General features: G+C 44.8%; 1 protein-coding gene and 1 long non-coding RNA gene across 28 annotated transcripts in view; one reads left to right on the forward strand and one right to left on the reverse strand.

The window, feature by feature from the left end:
- LOC148129243 (vomeronasal type-2 receptor 1-like) overlaps positions 1-18,826 on the reverse strand; it is a 45,999-nt gene extending 27,173 nt beyond the window's left edge. For 3 of the 27 annotated variants that reach the window (XR_015746113.1, XR_015746112.1, XM_087948270.1), the window contains exons 1-4: positions 16,908-17,729; positions 13,178-13,353; positions 12,439-12,602; positions 11,054-11,106 (exon numbers count right to left, since the gene is read on the reverse strand). Coding sequence is in view for 1 of the 27 variants with exons in the window: in XM_087948270.1 (XP_087804396.1) it covers positions 11,054-11,106; positions 12,439-12,532 (147 nt within the window). In the remaining 26 variants the exon portion in view is untranslated. Of the gene's footprint in view, positions 1-10,322; positions 10,544-11,053; positions 11,107-12,438; positions 12,603-13,177; positions 13,354-16,907; positions 17,730-18,390; positions 18,513-18,639 lie in introns of those variants that run through there. The other 24 variants (XM_087948264.1, XM_087948260.1, XM_087948243.1 and 21 more) reach the window with 19 other exon arrangements.
- On the forward strand, positions 17,959-18,274 carry LOC148129245 (uncharacterized). The gene is made up of 2 exons (XR_015746117.1): positions 17,959-18,044; positions 18,187-18,274. It is a non-coding gene; the product is annotated as an uncharacterized LOC148129245 (long non-coding RNA).
- Positions 18,827-19,341: the final 515 nt, after the last annotated feature.

Consider the following 19,341-nt stretch of genomic DNA (forward strand, 5'->3'; position numbering starts at 1 on the left):
CATGACCAGTCTGCTACTTATCTTGACTACTGCAAATGCCGGTATTGTGGTTTTCTAGGGGTTTGGACTAAAATGGGTATTTAACAACCATAGTTAGGAATAACCATAGTTACCTAACGTTGTTTGGGTAAATAATATATAAACCATGATAGCAAAGTTTAAATGTGTTTTTCACTTTAAACTCTAAATGATATAATTTGGGTGTGGTTGAGAAACTGCCATTAGAGGGAGCTAGAGAACCTGGATTGCTACTGGATTGATGGTTGATTGTTCTGCGTGTTCCCTGTTGCTGACGTCGAAGGAGGAAAGAGTATTGAATGCTGCATATCTAATCTACTGTGAGAAGATATTTACTGGACTGATTTATGGATTGACATTGTAAGTTAACTGACCTTTTTTCTGACACTGGATTTTTTTCAATTGAACAATCTCCGGACTGAACTGACTGAACACTAGTGAATGATATTTAGACTGTTTGACCCTGCTAAACTCTTAATGGAATAAACTATTCAACTAAGACAGTGTATCCGTTTTTACTGAGTGTGTAAACTAAAAAATGCTTTCTCTCATATTCGCCTGACTGCCTGACTGCTGTGCACATTCTGCTAGGGTATATCCCTAACACTGGTATGGGCCCAGGCTGCACAGTCAGACTAACCAGGATACAACAGGCTTATATAAATTGAGAGTTAGTGTAGTTACACAATACTGTAAACCAACAGCTGTGTTTTATTAGTTTATTATAGTTTAATATCCAAAGAAAAATGGCACAAGTCAATTTACCAAGTTTGTCTCTAATATCCAAACTGGATGGAACAAACTATGTTTCATGGTCTATGAAATGCAGTCTACTTCTACACAGAGAAGGTTTGTGGAGTATAATTCAAAACCCACCAGAGGTAGATGATTGGGATCCGGAAGATGAGAATTATGCCCAGAAAATAAATGAATATAAACTGAAAAATGAGCAAGTTCTATGTATAATAGGACTGAAACTCTGTGACCAGCAGCTTGTCCATATTCGTGGAGAAGAAACAGCTGCGAAATGTTGGGAGAATTTAAAGAACATTTATGTTCGAGACAGTGTAGGAGCACATATAAATCTTACATGGAGGCTGTTCAGAACACATCTTCAAAAGAATGGAGACATGTTGACTCATATAAACACTACGAAGAGGATTTTTCAGGAACTGCATGAAAAAGAACTTATCTTCACAGAACTGCATCAGGTTTATATAATTTTGTCTTCGTTAGATGAGAGCTATGATGACTATGTAAATTCACTGGAAGTACTGCCAAAAGATAACCTCACATTAACTGACATTACTGGCAGATTAATTGAAGAAGCCAGGAGAAGGCTTGAAAGGGATCAACTCAGAAGGAACCAGAAGAAGATAAAGAATCTCGACAGCCTATACAATTAGAAAATGTTTTAATTGTGGAGGAAAAGGACATTTGGCTAGATTCTGCAAGAAAGGAAAAGCACAACGCCAGCCAGAATGCTAAAAGGCATCAAAAGGATGAAAAATGCTTAGAGTTAGCCATGTATAGCAAGCGAAACTGTGAATAATAATTTATGGGTTGTAGATAGTGGAGCATCGCACTGCATAACGAAAGATAAGAAAAGATTTGTTAAGATGTCCACGAGTTCACAGCAGATATCGTTAGCTAATGGCTGGAAAATGAAAGCAAAAGGTGAAGGTATTGCACATTGTTCTTGCATAAAAGAAAATGTTAAAATGTTATATGTACCACAACTTAAGTTTAATTTGCTTTCAGTTAGAGTTTTGATTAAACTAGGTTATGTAGTTACCTTTAGGGAGAAAACTGCATAATAGAAAAGGAAGGTAAAAAAGTGACTGCAACTTTAAAAGGTGAATTATATGTGTTAAATGATAATCCATCAGAGGTAGTTAACACAGTGTATAATAACATTAAACCTCATGATGAATGCATACATTTTTACACAGACGTTTAGGGCATATAAATTTTAAAATGCTCAAGCAAACGGTTGAACTGTCTGAAGGTATAAAACTGAAGCCTTGCAGTAAGTATTTGCACTGCAATGCTTGCAGTCAAGAAAAAGCAAGGTAATACCAGCAAATAGAATAAATGGATTTAAGACTAAGGAACCTCTAGAAGTTGTATTTGCTGATATTATAGGTCCTAAAAAACCAAGTGTGGGAGGTGCTCATTATATATTAAGCATAATGGATCATTACTCCAGATAGGGTTTCTATTATTTAATGAAGAGTAAAACGGAAACATATCAGAATTTCTTTAATTGGTTGAAGTTTGCTGAAAGAAAAACTAAAAGAAAACTAGTAACTCTTGTAACTGATAATGGTATGGAATTTATAAATAAGAAATTCCAAAATAGACTGAAGATGGCAGGTGTTGAACATAAAAAGTCTGCACCATATAGGCCACAACAAAATTCCTTTATAGAAAGACGAGGCCAAACAATACAGGCAATGGCTCGTACTATGTTGTCGGATTCAGGATTACCTGAAACTTTGTGGGGAGAAGCAATAATGTGTGGTAATCATATATTGAATAATGTTGTTAACTCAACAACAGGTGAATTACCATTCACACGGTGCCATGGTAGAAAACCTGACCTAAGCTACATGCACACATTTGGAGCCCCAGCATGGGTGCACATTCCTACACAACTAAGACATAAGGGGCAGCATAGGGCTAAAAAGTTATTCTTTGTAGGTTATGAATCTAATCACAAATCATACAGATTCTGGGAAAAAGGTACACCTAGAGTTTACTGTAGTGCTAGTGCACAATTCCTTGAACATGTAGGATGGGAAAAACTGGAGCAAGATTCAAGTAAGGATGTAATCATAGAAACCTACAAAAGACCAAAACACATATCAGTAATAAGAAGAGTACAATTAAAGAGGAAGTACAGGAAGAGCACATAGGACCAGAAGAGGAAGAAATAGGTGAACAGGAAGAAATAGATAAACAGGAACAGGTAGTACATGAAAGTCCACCTGTAAGCCCTGTAATACCTAGACGATCAACACGTGAAACCAGACCACCTGACAGGTACCAAGCAAGTGTAGTTTGCCAAGTTAGTAAAGTTCCAACTACTGTTGAAGAACTTAGAATGTATCCTGCAAAGGAACAAGAAAATTGGCATAAAGCAATGGAGAAAGAATTAAATTCATTGAAACAAATGGAAGTTTATGAAAATGTTAAATTACCTCCAGGTGAAAAGTCCATTGGCTGTAAATGGATATTTAAATTAAAAACAGGTAAAAATGGGACTGTTACCCATAAGGCTAGGTTGGTAGCTCAAGGATTTAATCAAACTGCATGTGATTATGATGAAGTATTTGCACCAAATTTAAAGGCAATAACCTTGAGAGCAGCTTTAGTGTGGGCAGCTAAGAAGAATTATATTATAAATCATTTAGATGTAGAAACTGCCTATCTGCATGCACCATTGCAGCACACAATATATTTAAAGAAACCAGTAGGTATTCAGGATAATAAAACAAATAATGACTGTTGGAAACTTAAAAAGAGTCTCTATGGATTAAAACAATCTGGTTACTAATGGAACCAATATATTGTTAAGGAGTTAAACAATATAGGGTTTAAAGCAGGTTTAGCTGATCCATGTTTATTTAAGAGAGAGACTAATGGAATAGTATCATTATTATTATTATTCTTAATTACAAAATGATATTGCCTTAATCACAAAAACTAATAATGAAGCTACTGAAATAATATCATTATTAGGTAAGAGGATAAAAATTAAAGCAATTAGGAGAGATAAAACAGTATCTAGGATTAACCATAAATAAAACCAAAGGTGGCTATAAGATATCTCAAGAGGATAAGATTTATCAATTACTAAAAACATACAAGATGGAACTTTGTAAACGGCTAAAACTCCAATGAGTCAGAATTTGGCCACACTGATGCTCAAAGTCCAAAGTTTGATAAAACTATCTATCAATCGCTAATTGGTAGTCTATCGTACATTAGTAATTGGTCAAGGCCAGATATTGCCTATAGCGTTAATCAATTGGCAAGATTCAACGCTGAACCCACTGAACGACACTGGCAAGCGACAAAGCGTATCTTAAGATATCTTAAAAGGACAATGCACTATGCATTGTATTTGGAGCCAAAAGATGATCTGATTTTAAGTGCATATGCTGATGCAAGTTTTGCAACAGACATAAACACTAGGAAATCAACTTCAGGTACAGCTATACTGTTAGGAAAGGCACTGATTGGTTGGAGGTCAATTAGACAGCAACACATAGGTATGTCTACAATGGAAGCAGAATTTTCATGTCTATCTTTGTTGTGTACTGATTTGATTCTTTATAAACAATTGTTAATGGATATGGGAATAAATGTAAATGATTCCATTGTAGTATATGAGGACAATCAAGCAGCCATGCGAATGGCTACAAATATTGCTGTGAAAACGAGAACTAAGCATACGGATCTTAGATATCTAAATGTAAGGCAATCTGTACAAAGTAATTTGATAAGACTGGAATATTGTATGTCTGAAAACAATATAGCTGATCAATTTACGAAGGCCCAAGGTTCAATCAAACACAAAGAAGGTTGTGATGATTATGGGTTAAGATTGTAAAATATATATATATATATATATATATATATATATATATATATATATATATATATATATATATATAATGTTTTCTGAGGTTCTCGGGTATTTGTATGTGGATCTTTGGTTATTCGGGTTCTCTCCCGCGTAAGATTCAAAGTATCTAGGCAACGTTTCGGCGAGGTCCCACTCGCCATCTTCAGGCTGGTGCTTTCGGCTTAGTGCCAGTGCAAGCAGTGTGTGACCGGAGCTGCCATCTCTCTATATATACAAGTGGTGGGGGATGGTGTGCTGGGCTGGTTGGCTGTGCTGCAGCCTCTTGATTGGTTGATGGAGTTGATGATGCTTAGCTGATGAACAACACCTAAAAACCGAACTAAACACTCTCACCAACGTACTAACAGCCAATGGATTTCAAAGAAAGAAGATCACCCACCTAATCCAAAAAGAAACCCCAACCAAAATCCAAGACAGAGAACAAGAGAACGGCAAAGCCCTCCTCCCATATATAAAAGGCACTACAGACAAAATCAGCAAGATCCTCCAAAAACACAACATTAAAACAGCATTCTGCACAAACAGAAAAATATCCACCATCCTAAGAAACCCTAAAGACAAAATCGAGTTAGAAAACCAAGGAGTATATGAAATCCCCTGCACTGCCTGCCTCACCACATACATTGGACAAACTAACAGAAGAATAAGTGCACGCGTTGAAGAACATAAGAACTCAATCAAAAAAGAAGAACCAACCTCTTCCCTGGTCCAACACCTCAAAGCCACAGGACATGAGATTGACCTTAAAAATACCAGAACTATCGCCAAAACTGAACACCACAGCAGCAGAATAATCAGAGAAGCCATAGAGATAGAAAAACGCCCACACAGCATGAATAAAAGAGATGACACCTCCCGCTTACCAGCCATTTGGAAACCCACCCTCATGAACAGACGAGTACCCAACATGATAAATGACACCAGACCCACACCCATGAGGGCCACACAAGATGCCACCACCACACGTCCACGTAAAAATCAGACTCACACCCACACAGAAGATGAGACACGACCACAGACCAGAAGCCGCACTGCAGCTGCATCACTACCCACTTCAAACTCCTCTGAACCATACATGAAGCGAACTGACCCCCACCATGAAGATGTGGCACGACCACGAACTCGAAGCCAAACGAACACAGACCCAGACCCCAAACTCAAAGCCATATTAAACCCAAAATGCTACATCACAGCCACCCGCTCAGGACATCACATCAGAAAACTCAAGAAATTACACCTCAAGAACTCAAGAAGTCACAACACAGCAAATGACCCAGGATATCACAGCACAAGACCAAGGATACCACAGCAATAAATCTCACAAGGTCATCACACAACCCATTACCCAAGCTGTTACTACACAGGAGGCTAATCGAAAAGAGATCAAAACACAAACGACCCAGGAGATTACAACGCAAGACCCAGGATACCAAAACAAAAGAACTCACAAGCCCATCACACAACCCATTACCCAAGCCGTTAAAACACAAGAGGCTAACGACCCAGGAGATGACAGCACAAGATCCAGGATATCTCTACAACAAAAGGCCATTACACAGCCCATTATACCAACATCAACTCCATCAACCAATCAAGAGGCTGCAGCACAGCCAACCAGCCCAGCACACCATCCCCCACCACTTGTATATATAGAGAGATGGCAGCTCCGGTCACACACTGCTTGCACTGGCACTAAGCCGAAAGCACCAGCCTGAAGATGGCGAGTGGGACCTCGCCGAAACGTTGCCTAGATACTTTGAATCTTACGCGGGAGAGAACCCGAATAACCAAAGATCCACATACAAATACCGCGAGAACCTCAGAAAACAAATATTGCACCTCTACGGGAGGAAACCCACCATCTGACCAGGACTTATGAAAAACTTGAAGTCCAAAGAGCTTCCATTTTATGTGACCTCGCATTCCTATGCAACTGCCGAGATCAAAATTTAATTCCCACAAGCTTCCAATTGAAATTCCACACCAACACAGCAGCCACCAAACGCATCCTAAAAAGAACAGAATTGGCCCTAATTAGAAATGAACTTCACACAAAAGATTTCTCCTAGACCAAATCAACAAAGATCTTCTTACACTTCACCTCAGACTCAGCAACAAGATTCACCCCTTACTTTGGGACAAATCCAAACAACTCGCTGTCTGGAGAGCGAAACACAGACCACCCTCAAGACAGACACACACACCAACAAACTCAGAAAACTACAACAATGCCAGAAACCAACTCCCCCCTCACAGCCACACATGAAACAAACAGTGCACAACATCTCAGACAAGATCCTCACGAAGCGAAACCAAGGTCCTTTCAAAAGGATTCAACTTTGCTGTTGCTCCCAAACACATCCCCACAGAAACCATCATATGCGGAGTTGAAACCAGCCTGACCAAAACCAACCCTGATGAGGCTAATAGAATCAGACTCGAAATCACCAACATCCTCTGCACTAGCAAACCACCCAAAAGCAACTTATCCAAAGAAGAACAAACTGCACTACGTAACCTGAAAGAAGACACCAGCATAATAATCCTACCAGCAGACAAGGGCAACGCAACAGTGGTTATGAACACATCTGACTACCAAACCAAGTTAACCAACCTACTCCTAGACCCCACATACAAACCCCTAAAGACAGACCCCACCACCTACCTAGAAAAAACCACCAGATCCAAAATAAAAGCCTCCCCCATCAGTGAAGAAATCCAGCAAAGAATCATACCCAGAGAGAAATCATCCAGATGCCCTAAGCTTTATGGTCTCCCCAAGATACACAAAGAAGGAACTCCACTTAGACCAATAGTCAGCTCCATAGGCTCACCTCTACAAAACCTAGCCAAATTCCTCGCCAAACAACTGCAGCCCTATGCAGAATCCATCAACTCACATGTAAGAAACTCATTCCAGTTCATCGAGATCATAAAGAAACAAAACTTACAACCCAGCGACCTACTAGTTAGCTTCGATGTCATATCCCTCTTCACCCAAGTGCCAATAAAAGAAGCCTTGACAGCCATCCAAAACAAATACAACCCCCCCAAGCACATCCTAGATCTGACCAACCACTGTCTATCCAATACATACTTCACCTACAATGGACAAAAATACAAACAAATAGAAGGAGCACCCATGGGATCACCCCTCTCACCTGTCATCGCAAACCTCTACATGGAACACTTTGAAACACAAGCTCTAGAAAAATATGATCACAAACCCAAACTCTGGCTCAGATACGTAGATGACACCTTCATAATCTGGCCACACGGGAAAGAAAAACTGAACAACTTCCTCACACACCTCAACAGCCTACACCCCAAAATACAATTCACCATGGAAACAGAAGCTAACAATCAACTTCCCTTCCTAGATGTCTTGGTATACAAAAAACCCAATGGCTCCCTAGGACACACCATCTACCAAAGAAAACACATACAAACCGCTATCTACACGCACTCTCACACCACCACCCAGCACAGATCAATTCCGTAGCTGAGACACTCATCTCCAGAACAAAATGCTTAGCTGATGAACAACACCTAAAAACCGAACTAAACACTCTCACCAACGTACTAACAGCCAATGGATTTCAAAGAAAGAAGATCACCCACCTAATCCAAAAAGAAACCCCAACCAAAATCCAAGACAGAGAACAAGAGAACGGCAAAGCCCTCCTCCCATATATAAAAGGCACTACAGACAAAATCAGCAAGATCCTCCAAAAACACAACATTAAAACAGCATTCTGCACAAACAGAAAAATATCCACCATCCTAAGAAACCCTAAAGACAAAATCGAGTTAGAAAACCAAGGAGTATATGAAATCCCCTGCACTGCCTGCCTCACCACATACATTGGACAAACTAACAGAAGAATAAGTGCACGCGTTGAAGAACATAAGAACTCAATCAAAAAGAAGAACCAACCTCTTCCCTGGTCCAACACCTCAAAGCCACAGGACATGAGATTGACCTTAAAAATACCAGAACTATCGCCAAAACTGAACACCACAGCAGCAGAATAATCAGAGAAGCCATAGAGATAGAAAAACGCCCACACAGCATGAATAAAAGAGATGACACCTCCTGTCTATATCATCTATCTATATCTACCCATCCATCCCTATCTGTCTGTCTATCTATCATCTATCTATCTATCTATCTATCTATCTATCTATCTATCTATCTATCTATCTATCTATCTATCTATCTATCTATCTATCTCTATATCTCTATATCTATTTATCCAGCCAGATCTATCTTTATTTATCTATCACTAAGTATCATCTATCTATCTATCTATCTATCTATCTATCTATCTATCTATCTATCTATCTATCTATCTATCTATCTATCTATCTATCTATCTATCTATCCATCCATCTATCTATCTATCTCTATATCTCTATATCTATTTATCCAGCCAGATCTATCTTTATTTATCTATCTCTAAGTATCATCTATCTATCATCTATCTATCTATCTATCTATCTATCTATCTATCTATCTATCTATCTATCTATCTATCTATCTATCATCTATCTATCTAAATATCTATCTATCCATCCATCCATCCATCGATCCAATTTACTGGCCACCCATCTTATCACAGGGAAACCCTACAAAGATGGCAGTGATGCCCACAGTGTGGTGGATGGTGCAACCTGATTTCTAGCGACAGGATTTCTGGAGATCTGGTGGCTCTTCCTCTGTTGTGGGGATCTTCTATTTGGGGGTGGATGGACCACTCTGACCTTCCCAATTTCTGGGGCTGAGACTTTCTATCCCAAAAAAGGTGCTGTTGGAACTCCTTTGTTCCTGGTTTATTGGCATCCGTTGTTCAGGGAGGATGTTTCTTCACTGGGGGAGACATTAATATGGACTTCTTGGCCCAGAAGGGGAACCGGGGGGCTGAGTGGGAGGGGGAACTGAAGGGACAGGCAGGCCCACCCTGGCAGGGAGGAGCAGAGGAAGGCCCGTATCCCAGGTCCACCGCTTGGAAGTTCTCCCCCTGAACCTCCCTCAGATTCTGCTCTCAGGGCCTGCAGACCAGATCCTGGGTGGCTCCGGGTTCAAGCTGTGGCTTTTCAGGGCCAGGTTGATGTGCAATGAGACTCTCTTCTCCTCCAGGAGGTTCCCAGCCATGTCTGACCGAAGCCAGGTGAGGCCCAGAGGGGAGGAAGCCCACCCCAACTTCTGGGTTTGTCCCAGGAGACCCCAGAGGAGGGAGGAGGGGGCTATGGTCATCCAGGGTTTCTCACCGGCCTTGAGGAGGCTCCATGTGGACCTCTGGCTTCTCTCAGGGGGCTGCGAGGACCCCGGCCTGGTCAAGCATGTTGTGTGAATGGGGTCCTCGCCAGAAGAAAAGGGTCCCCAATACAGGTAGTCCTCAACTTATGACCACAACTGAGCCCAACATTTCTGTTGTTAAGTGAGACATCCATCAAGTGAGTTTTGCCCCATTTGATGGCCTTTCTTGCCACAGTCATTAAATGAATCATTGCAGTTGATAAGTTAGGAACCCGGTCATTAAGTGAATGTGGCTTCCCCATTGACTTTGCTTGTCAGAAGGTTGTAAAGGGGATCACAATGGCCCTGGGATGTTGGTGCCATTATAAACATGAAACTGTGGCCAAGCACCTGAATTCTGATCTCTGCATTTGATGCTGCAAATGTCATTAATTGTGAAAAATGGTCCTAAGTTCCATTTCTCAGTGCGGTTGTAACTTGGATCGGTCACTAAATGAATGGTTGGGAGTCGAGGCCTGCCTGTGTATCTCCTCTTGATCAGCTTCTCTTCCAGGAATTCATCTTCTTCCGAGTTCCCATCATCCACTGACTACTCGGCCAAATGGTTCAACCTTGGGAAACAAACCATGGTTAAGAGGTGTGGAAAGGGAACTTCACGAGGACAGTGGTGTCACCCAAGCAGGAAAAGCCCAAAGGGAACATCAGGCCAGCCATAAAACAAACTTGCATAGGAAAAGGAATCAAATAAAAGGTATTAAAGAAGCCCCTTAGACAAAAGCCCAAATAATTAAGAAAAGTAGGGAAAGAAAGAAAAGAAAACCCTTACAAACACAAGACATGCCAAATCAGCAAAACAAACAGACAAAAGGCACAAAATATATCACAAAGGAGACAGACAGGAGATTGCCACAAAACAAATATAAGAAACCATTAAGCTAAAAAAGATTAGGACGAAACCGATAAAACAATCAAACCACCCCACAAAGTTTGCCTTCCGCACCCCACGGAGTTTACCCTCTGGCGGGAAGAAAGACAACCCCTGACAGGATTTAAAACATTAAGAAATACAAACACAAGCACTCACACAAAAGGAGAAAAGTCTATAAAAATCAGGGACTTACCATTCGAAGGTAGCTAGCCCAGGAATGCAGACTTCTTGCTATCTCTCGCCTTCCTGAAAAATAAAAAGATCCGGCTTTCAAGCAGTTGTCCGTATCCTTGCGCCGGAGCTCTCCCAGCGGGAAAATCGAATCCTCAGAAGAAAGGCATTTTGACAGCCTTTCAACAGAGGTGCAAATGTGAATGCGGCCACTGGGGAAGAGACCGGGTTCAGAGGGTCATGTGGATCCCACCAGAGTCAGTTGGGTGGCTGGGGCTTCAATCCGGGGGGGGGGGGCTGAGTTCCAGTCCTGCCTGGGGAGCCAAGCCAGCTAGGAGGCTCTGGGCCAGCTGCTCTCTCGGAGCCCTGGGAAAGAGGCAATGGCAATGGCTTCTGAGCAGCCTGGCCAAGATCTCTGGGCCGGCCTCCCTGGGGGCTTCCGGACCACCTTCCCACCCATCTGGCTGAGGCTGAGGGGCCTCTCTGGGCCTGGCTTCCTCCTCACGGTCAAGCAGCCTCCAAAGGGCTGGATTCGGAGAGGGTTTGGCAGGGGACTGTGCTGTGAGGAGGGGGCACGCAGGGGTCCTGCAGGGCCAGGGGGTCTGCAGTGGTCTGCCCCCTCCCAGTGAGGGCAGGGAGGGAGGGGGCAGGGGAGAGGGAGGCAGGGAGCCCCTCCCATCTGGTCTGGGCAGCTCAGGTGCTATCAAAAAGCCCACCTCTGAGGGAGGAGCCTTCCTTGGGATTGGCTGGGAGAGCGGCTCTGGCATCACAGGTGGGGGACAGGTGGAGCTCCAAGGTGAGCCCTGGGCACCTGCAGGCCAGGTGGGGCTGGTGGGGTCCAGGGGAGGGAGGTCAGCCTGGGCCCTGCTGCCAATTTCCCCGGGACAGCCAGGGGCTTCTTCCTCCTCCTGCCTTGGGAAGTGGGGGCCCCGTGGAGAGGGCTCCCTCGGGCCTTGCAGGGCAGGTGGGGGGATCTGCCCCATGGGGGCCCAGGGCAGGTGGGGAGTGAATGGGGTGAGGGTCCCCAGGTTGCATCTCTTGCCAGGATCCGAGTCTGGTGTGCCAGCTTTGCACCTGGCAGGTGGGGCTGCTGTTCCCGCAGGGGTCAGGGGTTGTGTGAAGCCGACCCAGCTTGGTCCAGGCCAGAAGGAAGGGCCGAGGCCGGAGGAGAGTCTCTTGGGAGATTCACGGGGCTTCCGGTGCCTTTTGGGGGCTCAGGATTGGACCTGGCCCTCCAGCCAAGCCCAGCACTGGTGGGGCCCCTCAGTCCCCGTTGCAGGACCCCAGGCAGAGTCCCTGCAAGGGGGTTGGGTGAAGGTCCCTCCAGGTGGCTTCAGGGGCTCAGATCCATTGAGCTGAGTGAGCCCAACTCCTTTGAGCCTCATGGGAGTTTGAGTCCTCTTTCACCTGCTTTGGGAAGGAAGGAACCCTCTTTCCTGGGCTGCCTTGAGTGGGACAAGTTCCCAGCTGTTGCTGGGGGCATCCAGGTGTTTCCAGGCATTTCTGCAGCAGTTTTAGCAAGCTGGGTGCATCTCAACCGGGCTTTGCCCACAGCCGGTCGTGAGTCTTTCCTGGGGGTGCAGAGGAGGTGGGCTTTAGAGGGAACCAGTCTCAAAGCGGCTTCCTTCTCCCTTCCCTTCCCACAAAGGAGCCTCTAAGGGGCGGGGTCTCGTCCTTGGAGCCCCTGAAAATATGGACGGAGTTTTGAAATAGGTTGACTCCATTTCATGCATTCTGGCAGGTGGGAACCTTCCCCCGTCCTGTGTTCATGCGGGAAGCAGGTCGTCACGCTATGCCACCATCTGGTTTATGTGTTTTGGCCTGGCACCTATTGCCGACATTGCAGTTCTCTTCCATCAACCTGGGTTAAGGGCGTTGTGTGGACTCACCTAGTGGGGAGGGTCAACTCAGCCTGTCTGCACACAGGATGGGGAGCTTTTCCTAGGATCCGTTTCTGTCTCCTTGGGGGTTTTCAGCAGCTGCAACACTTGGAGTAAACTACGGCTGAGCGAACGGGGTTGGCGGAATGTGTGAACCGGATCAGAGTTTGGCATTCAGGGAAAAAAGTTGGGACAATGGGAATGGGACAGAGAGGCAGCTTTAGGGGTGGGGGGGGTCAGTGATCCCCCCCAATGTCTGGACAAACCTGGATAGAGATTTGGGTGTTCAGAGGATCAACTGGTGACTTTGATGCTCTTTCTCCTGCTTGGAGCCACAGACATGGTTCTGGATGCTGGTTTCCAGTATTCCCAGTGAGGCCAGGCCTGAAGATACTGGGGCTGCTGCTCCCCAGGGCAGAAAGGCTGGGGGCGAATCCCAAGACTGAGAAAAAGGGAGAACGTGGCTGTGACCCTCTCTGGGTCGGCTCCTCTCTCTCTCTCTCTCCCTCCTGCCAGGCGTTGGGAGGAAGGAAGGAGGGAGGGGCTGCTTCCCAGGGGTTTTTCCAGGTCCTCTGGGTGGATCTCTGTCCTGCCCGGATCGAGTGGGTACCCATGCGGGCCTCCCAAAGGCCTGGACTCCAGCCCCCATCGTCCTCAGCCCCAGCCGTGCCCTTAGCAGAGGCCCCAAAGGGAGGCCCCAGCAGAGGCTCTTCCGTCCCCCAGGGAGGAGCCAGGGGGCTCAGGGGTCCCAGCCAGAGAGCAGCGGCCACGGAGGAGGAGGAGAGGGAGGAGGTTTGCGGCCGGAGAGCCTCAATCAGGATCCGGGAGCTTGGGCGACTCTGCCTGAGCCTGAAGGGCCAGGAAGGGGCCAGATTCACAGTGCGTCCCAGGCTTGGCTCCAGGGCGGCCTCAGAACTAGCTGGGATGGATCCCAAACCAGGATCCGGGTCTTTAGGGGATATTGAGGGTCAGTCCAATTCACGGTGGCATGTTTCACTTCTGATGGCCATAAGAAACCACGTTTTCTGCATTCTGCAAGCCGGCCAATGACTGAGGGTCTCTTCAGGGGTCTCTGTTGTTTCTCAAAATGGAGGCAAGCGTGGAGAGAGGTTGGTCTGCATGAGTGTTTTTCAAACTTGAAGAGGAATGGACTTCAACTCCCAGAGTTCCCCACCCAATAATGCATGGACTTCTCATGCTGGGCAGGGAATTCTGGGAATTAAAGTCCCTTCATCTTCAAGTTCCAAGTTTGGAAAATGCATGTCTACCTTTTCCCTGAGGTGAGGAGTTAAAGCCCTGCACCAAGACTTGGCTAACTCACAGGTTGCTCAATCTATGTTTTGTTTCTTTCTCTGTGTCTCCCTCCCTCCCTCTCCCACTCTCCCTCCCAGGTAACCCCAGATCCCCTCTGAAGACCCGGCCCTGCTTGGCTTCTTCCTGACAGGAGCCTCTCCTGGAAAGACACGGAGCCCAAGTGAGGCTGGAGAAAGTCCCCCAGCATTCAACCAGGGACTCATAAACCAGGTTAGTCTCTTCCCAGAAATGGGGGCCTCCCTCAAATCCCTTCCTCTTTCCTAGCCCTCTCTATGGATCTGGGCTTTGCTTTCCCCTGAGTGCCCCATGTATGAAAAAAAGTGGCAGTGGAACATGGGACTTGGGCTTCCCTCTTCCCAGGACTTGCCTGGCCTCTACCTCGGAAAAAGAGGCAGGGGAACTATTTGGATTTTGGCACTAAATAGGCATAATTAAACGCTGAAGTTGAACGTGTTAAAAAGAAAGAATAGCTAATAACTGGAATTAATGAAATTAATGAAAGTTTAAAAAGGGAAAAAGGGAAAAGAAAGGGTGGAACGTGGAAACAGAACTGAGCCCGCCACTTAATGGCAAAGGGAAAATTTCAGTGACTCTTTGAAAAGTGCTTGGTCTTTTTAAAATTGGAATTTGAAAGGAAACAAAAGGAATTCCATTATAATAAAATAAAAACCCTGAAAAGTGAAATACTAGAATATTACAAGGGAAAAAAGATACATGAAGAAATTGCCCTGGGATTATTTGGTGAAAAAGTTGGAAAAGAAATCAACAGAAGGAAGCTGGAAACAAAGATTTATGGACACTGACTGTTGAAATTTAATATAAGGGACGCTGGTTGCAATAAACTACTAGACAATTGGATTGGACATAAATATTAAAGAAAGGAAAATAAAAGAAGAAGTAGTGTACAAAATGGGAGAAATGTGTGTGGAAATAAAATTGGAACAACAAAATAGGAAGGAAATGATGAAAGAAAGCTTGGAAATGTACAGCATTATACTACAAAAATTAGAAATGGTAATGCAGATTAAAGAAGAACAAAGAGAAACAGAGGGGAGGAGTGAAATAAAGAGGAAACCAGCCCTAAAGAACAAGTGGAACAACATTAAAACAAGAAAAAAGAATTAAAGTTAAAAATGTGAGGTTTGATGAGATAATTAAAGGGGGGAATTGTTTGGAAAATTAAACAAAGGAAAAGGAAACAGCAGAAGAGGGAATTACAGAGGAGAAATCAAGAGAGGGAGGGGGATAAAATAAATAATTGGAATAAGAAATGGAGAGAAATTATAAAGGAAAAAAGGGGAATTAAGAGAAAGGACCAGAAAATGATGGGAAGTAGAAAGCAAACAACAATGAAAAAAATTATATAGTCAGGAGAATGAGAGACAATGGGTAGAAGAAGAACAGGAAGGGGGGATTCTGCAAGGTAACGTGTCGTGATATATAAGAACATAGATTTAAAAATGGAAAAGAATGGAACTGATATTTTTCTTTTAAGGATTATTGTTAAACCAGACATAGATTTAATTGAAATAGATATGGAAATGGGAATTTACTGTTAAGAATATTAATTTATATTTAATAAAGCAGTGAATAAAGTTAAAATGAGATGAGAATTGTAATGGAAAGACTATTATCAGTTTCTAAAATTAATTGAATAAATATTTTTGAAATAGATGATTTAGAATGTAATTGAGAAAAAAAAATACCATGCGGAATCTGACACACACATACATAAATACATGTGTGATATGTAGTAGTTAGTTATTAATATAGAATGTGATAATTAAAAAATGACTATACTATGGTAAAACTTTATAATGATTTAAAGGGATTAAATTGGGGGAGTGTATAAGGCAAAAGGGTGGCAAGCTCGAATTGACAATTAAAGGGGACATCTGGATTATTAGAATTAGGATGGAACCTATTGAACAATGAATGGAATAATAGTATGTGATGAAATTGCAAATGTGACAGATAAAAGTAAATATATGTACTGAATATAGAAATGAAATAAGAACCTTAGATAATACTGTAAAACAAGATATGAGAATATTTAAAGAAAAATGAAATAAGTTATGATATGAATTGGAATTGGATAAGTGTAATGAATATAAGAATATTTGAGAATATTTAAAGGAAAATGGAATAAGTAATAATACGATATGAAATTGAACACGAAAGATGAATATGTAACTATGGTCATTTTGTATTGAAATGTAAAAACCTGGAACCACGCTCTTCACTAAGAGATGTTTTTTAAAAATATAAAAATAAAAAAAATATTAAAACAAAAGAAAGGGAGGCAGGGGAACATGGGATATGGGTTTCTGCACCCCCGGGTCTCAAAGAAGGAGGTTGAAAGAGGATTTTGCATGTCTGTTTTCCATCTGCAACATGAAGCTCCTGAGCTCCCCTTCCCTCCCTCCCTTCCCCACATGGGGTGAGAGGCTGCCTTGATTTCTCCATCTCTTTTCACTTGGTTGTCTCTGACTTCTCCCTCTCTGTGCATGTGTTTGTTTTTGGGTGTGATTTTTTTCAACTATGCAAAGTTCTGATAACTAGTTTTTCATTAAAGTTCATTTTATTCTTGGAATCTGGCCACACTATTACATCAACCCCTTTGTGAAGGTGTCACTGAGCATCTGTTTTCAAAATAAAGAAAATGTTGCTTCCATTTCACACCTGTGACATGCTCAGACATTAACTGTCTCCCGGGATTGTCTCTTTAACCACGATGCCAACAAATGTCACACTTCTTTTTGTCTTCATCCACAGGTGCCGTGTATTCCCTCTGGGGCCAATTTCAAGAATGAAGCTCCCAAACCTCTCCATTCCAGATGATGGATTTAATTCAATCTCTGCCCCTGTCATTATGAACCACATAGGGATTATTTCCCTTTCATTTCCCTGCAGAGAAAGGCCCAACAAACTCTGAGTGCAAGAACCAGCTGACTTATCCAGGGATCCCTCCTGAGAGGGAGAATTATGATCAAAGTTTCGGCTCTGCTCTGGGCAGAGACAGGGAGTCTGTGGCAGCTTCTCTCTTCTCCCCTGGATGGAAACTTTCCCTGCTGGAGAACTTGGCTTCAGGCAAAAAGTTTCATTGAACAATTTGAGAACTTTGAACTTCTCTCCTCCTTAAAGATCAGGGCTGCCTGGATCCCTTCCCAGCAAAGTTTGCTCCCCTGGGGAAAAGAAGGGAAAATGGAGCCCCCAAGAAGCCCCTTTTCCATCTCTGCTTCCTTACAATTCAAGGGCTGAAAGTTTCTCCTCCCCCCACAAGTCCCCTCTTTATGCCCAGGAGGGTTGGGGGTCCTGGCTGTGGTTGGGCAACTCCTTTCCCCCTCTTCCCATTGGGGCGATGGCTGGGCAAACCACCTTTGGGGTCCCTGCAGAGGCAGAAGAGGGAGGCCGCTGGGCAGCCCAGCTAGGTTGGTTAGCATTAAAGTTGGACTGCTCAATTTGTGGTAAGGGTGTGTGGGTGAGTGTGGGTGAGTGTGTGTGTATGAATGCTTCATTGGCCAAGTGTGATTGGACACACAAGGAATCTGTCTTGGTGCAAATGCTCTCAGTGTCCATAAAAGAAAAGATACATTCATCAAGAATCATCAGGTACAACACTTAATGATAGTCATAGGAAACAATAAGCAATCAAATCATACTTAGGAAACAGTCAAAAAATCATTAGGATACAACTAACAAAGTTAAAATCATACAGTCACAAGTGTGTGTGTGTGTGTGTGTGTGTGTGTGAGAGAGAGAGAGAGAGAGAGAGAAGTCCAACCTGCAACAGACATTCTACCCATCCTATAGAGCAGGGTGTCCAACCTTGAATTTTAAGACTTGTGGACTTCACTCCCAGAGTTCCTCAGCCAGCAAAGCTGGCTGAGGAACTCTGGGATGAAGCCACAATGTCTTAAGTCCCAGGTTGGACACCCTGCTATAGAGTCTATACAGACAGTATATATTCTATACATCCCAGGATTTCTCCCCTCCCCCAGGGTGGAATCTTGCCAGGCGTGGGAAAATCCGCCGCTCCTTTCCCACGGGGAGGGCACCCAGGCCCTTTTCCCACCGCCTTCCACACTCCTCCCCCCCGCCCAAGGGGGAACCCAAAGGCCCTTTGGTTCCCCCCCAGCAGCCTCTAGGACCCCCCCAAAAAGACCCGGCCCTGCCTGCGCACAAAGTCCCACCATCGCTCCAGGGTCCCCACCCGAGCAGTTCAAGGCGGGGAAAGGGGAGAGCCCAATCCTGGCCCCGCCTCCCCGCAGGGGGCAGAGCAGAGCCGATTCCCATCGCCCACCCCCCCCCCGCGGAGACGCCCCTTCCTTCCCGCCCGGGAAGCCGCGCAGCGTCGGGCGCAGAAAGCCGGGAGCAGCAGTTTCAGAGGAAGAAGGCGCATGCGCGAGTGAACGTTGCCCGTAGCTTCTGGATGGAGAGACGATTCCACCTGTGAGGCTCTTTTCCAAGGAAGGCCGGAAGTAGGCATTCCTTTCCGCTCTAGGACCTCGCAGCTCTCTGGCCTTAACCCTTGCGCTGCGCCTCGATCAGTCAGGCATAGATGACGCGGACTACAGAGCACATGAACCACCCGGTCTCCCTCGGCGTTGGCCCTTTCTCGAGCCCAGACGCTCCTTTGCGGCCCATCATCCACTCCCGCTCCCGTCAGGCCTCAACGCCCCCCTGCCTCTTGCCCGCCTCTGCTTCTCTCCATGCCCAGCCTGATGGGAAGGGCGAAGGGTTCAACCCGCCCCCCCCGCCGCTGCAAGAGGGTCTGGCAGGGAAGAGCCGCCCTAAGAAGGGGTCCCTGCAGAGGGCAGCCTGCAATTGGGGGCTTTGGTGGAAGGCGGCTTATGTTGGGGTGGGAAGAGGGGCAGCTGCACCTTCAAAAACGCCCTTTAATCTGGAGGTGTTTTTTCCCCCTAGAGATCCCAGATCACTGCGATCGGCTGGAGAGGAAAGGATCCCCCTCGACCCCCAGGGGAGCTTCTCCCTGTCTGGAGGGGGCTGAAGGGGGTCCCTGCTCTCCCCAGGAGCCTCTTTCCTCCCTGCAGCCCCAGAGACGCCCTGCCAGCCAGACCAGGAGGCCCCCGAGGCTCAGGTGGGGGCTGGAGTC

This window comes from Notechis scutatus, chromosome Z (genome assembly GCF_049901735.1).
Source record: "Notechis scutatus isolate UNSWTSFEM ecotype Mainland chromosome Z, rNotScu1.2, whole genome shotgun sequence".
In the NCBI taxonomy this organism is placed as follows: Eukaryota; Metazoa; Chordata; class Lepidosauria; order Squamata; family Elapidae; genus Notechis; species Notechis scutatus.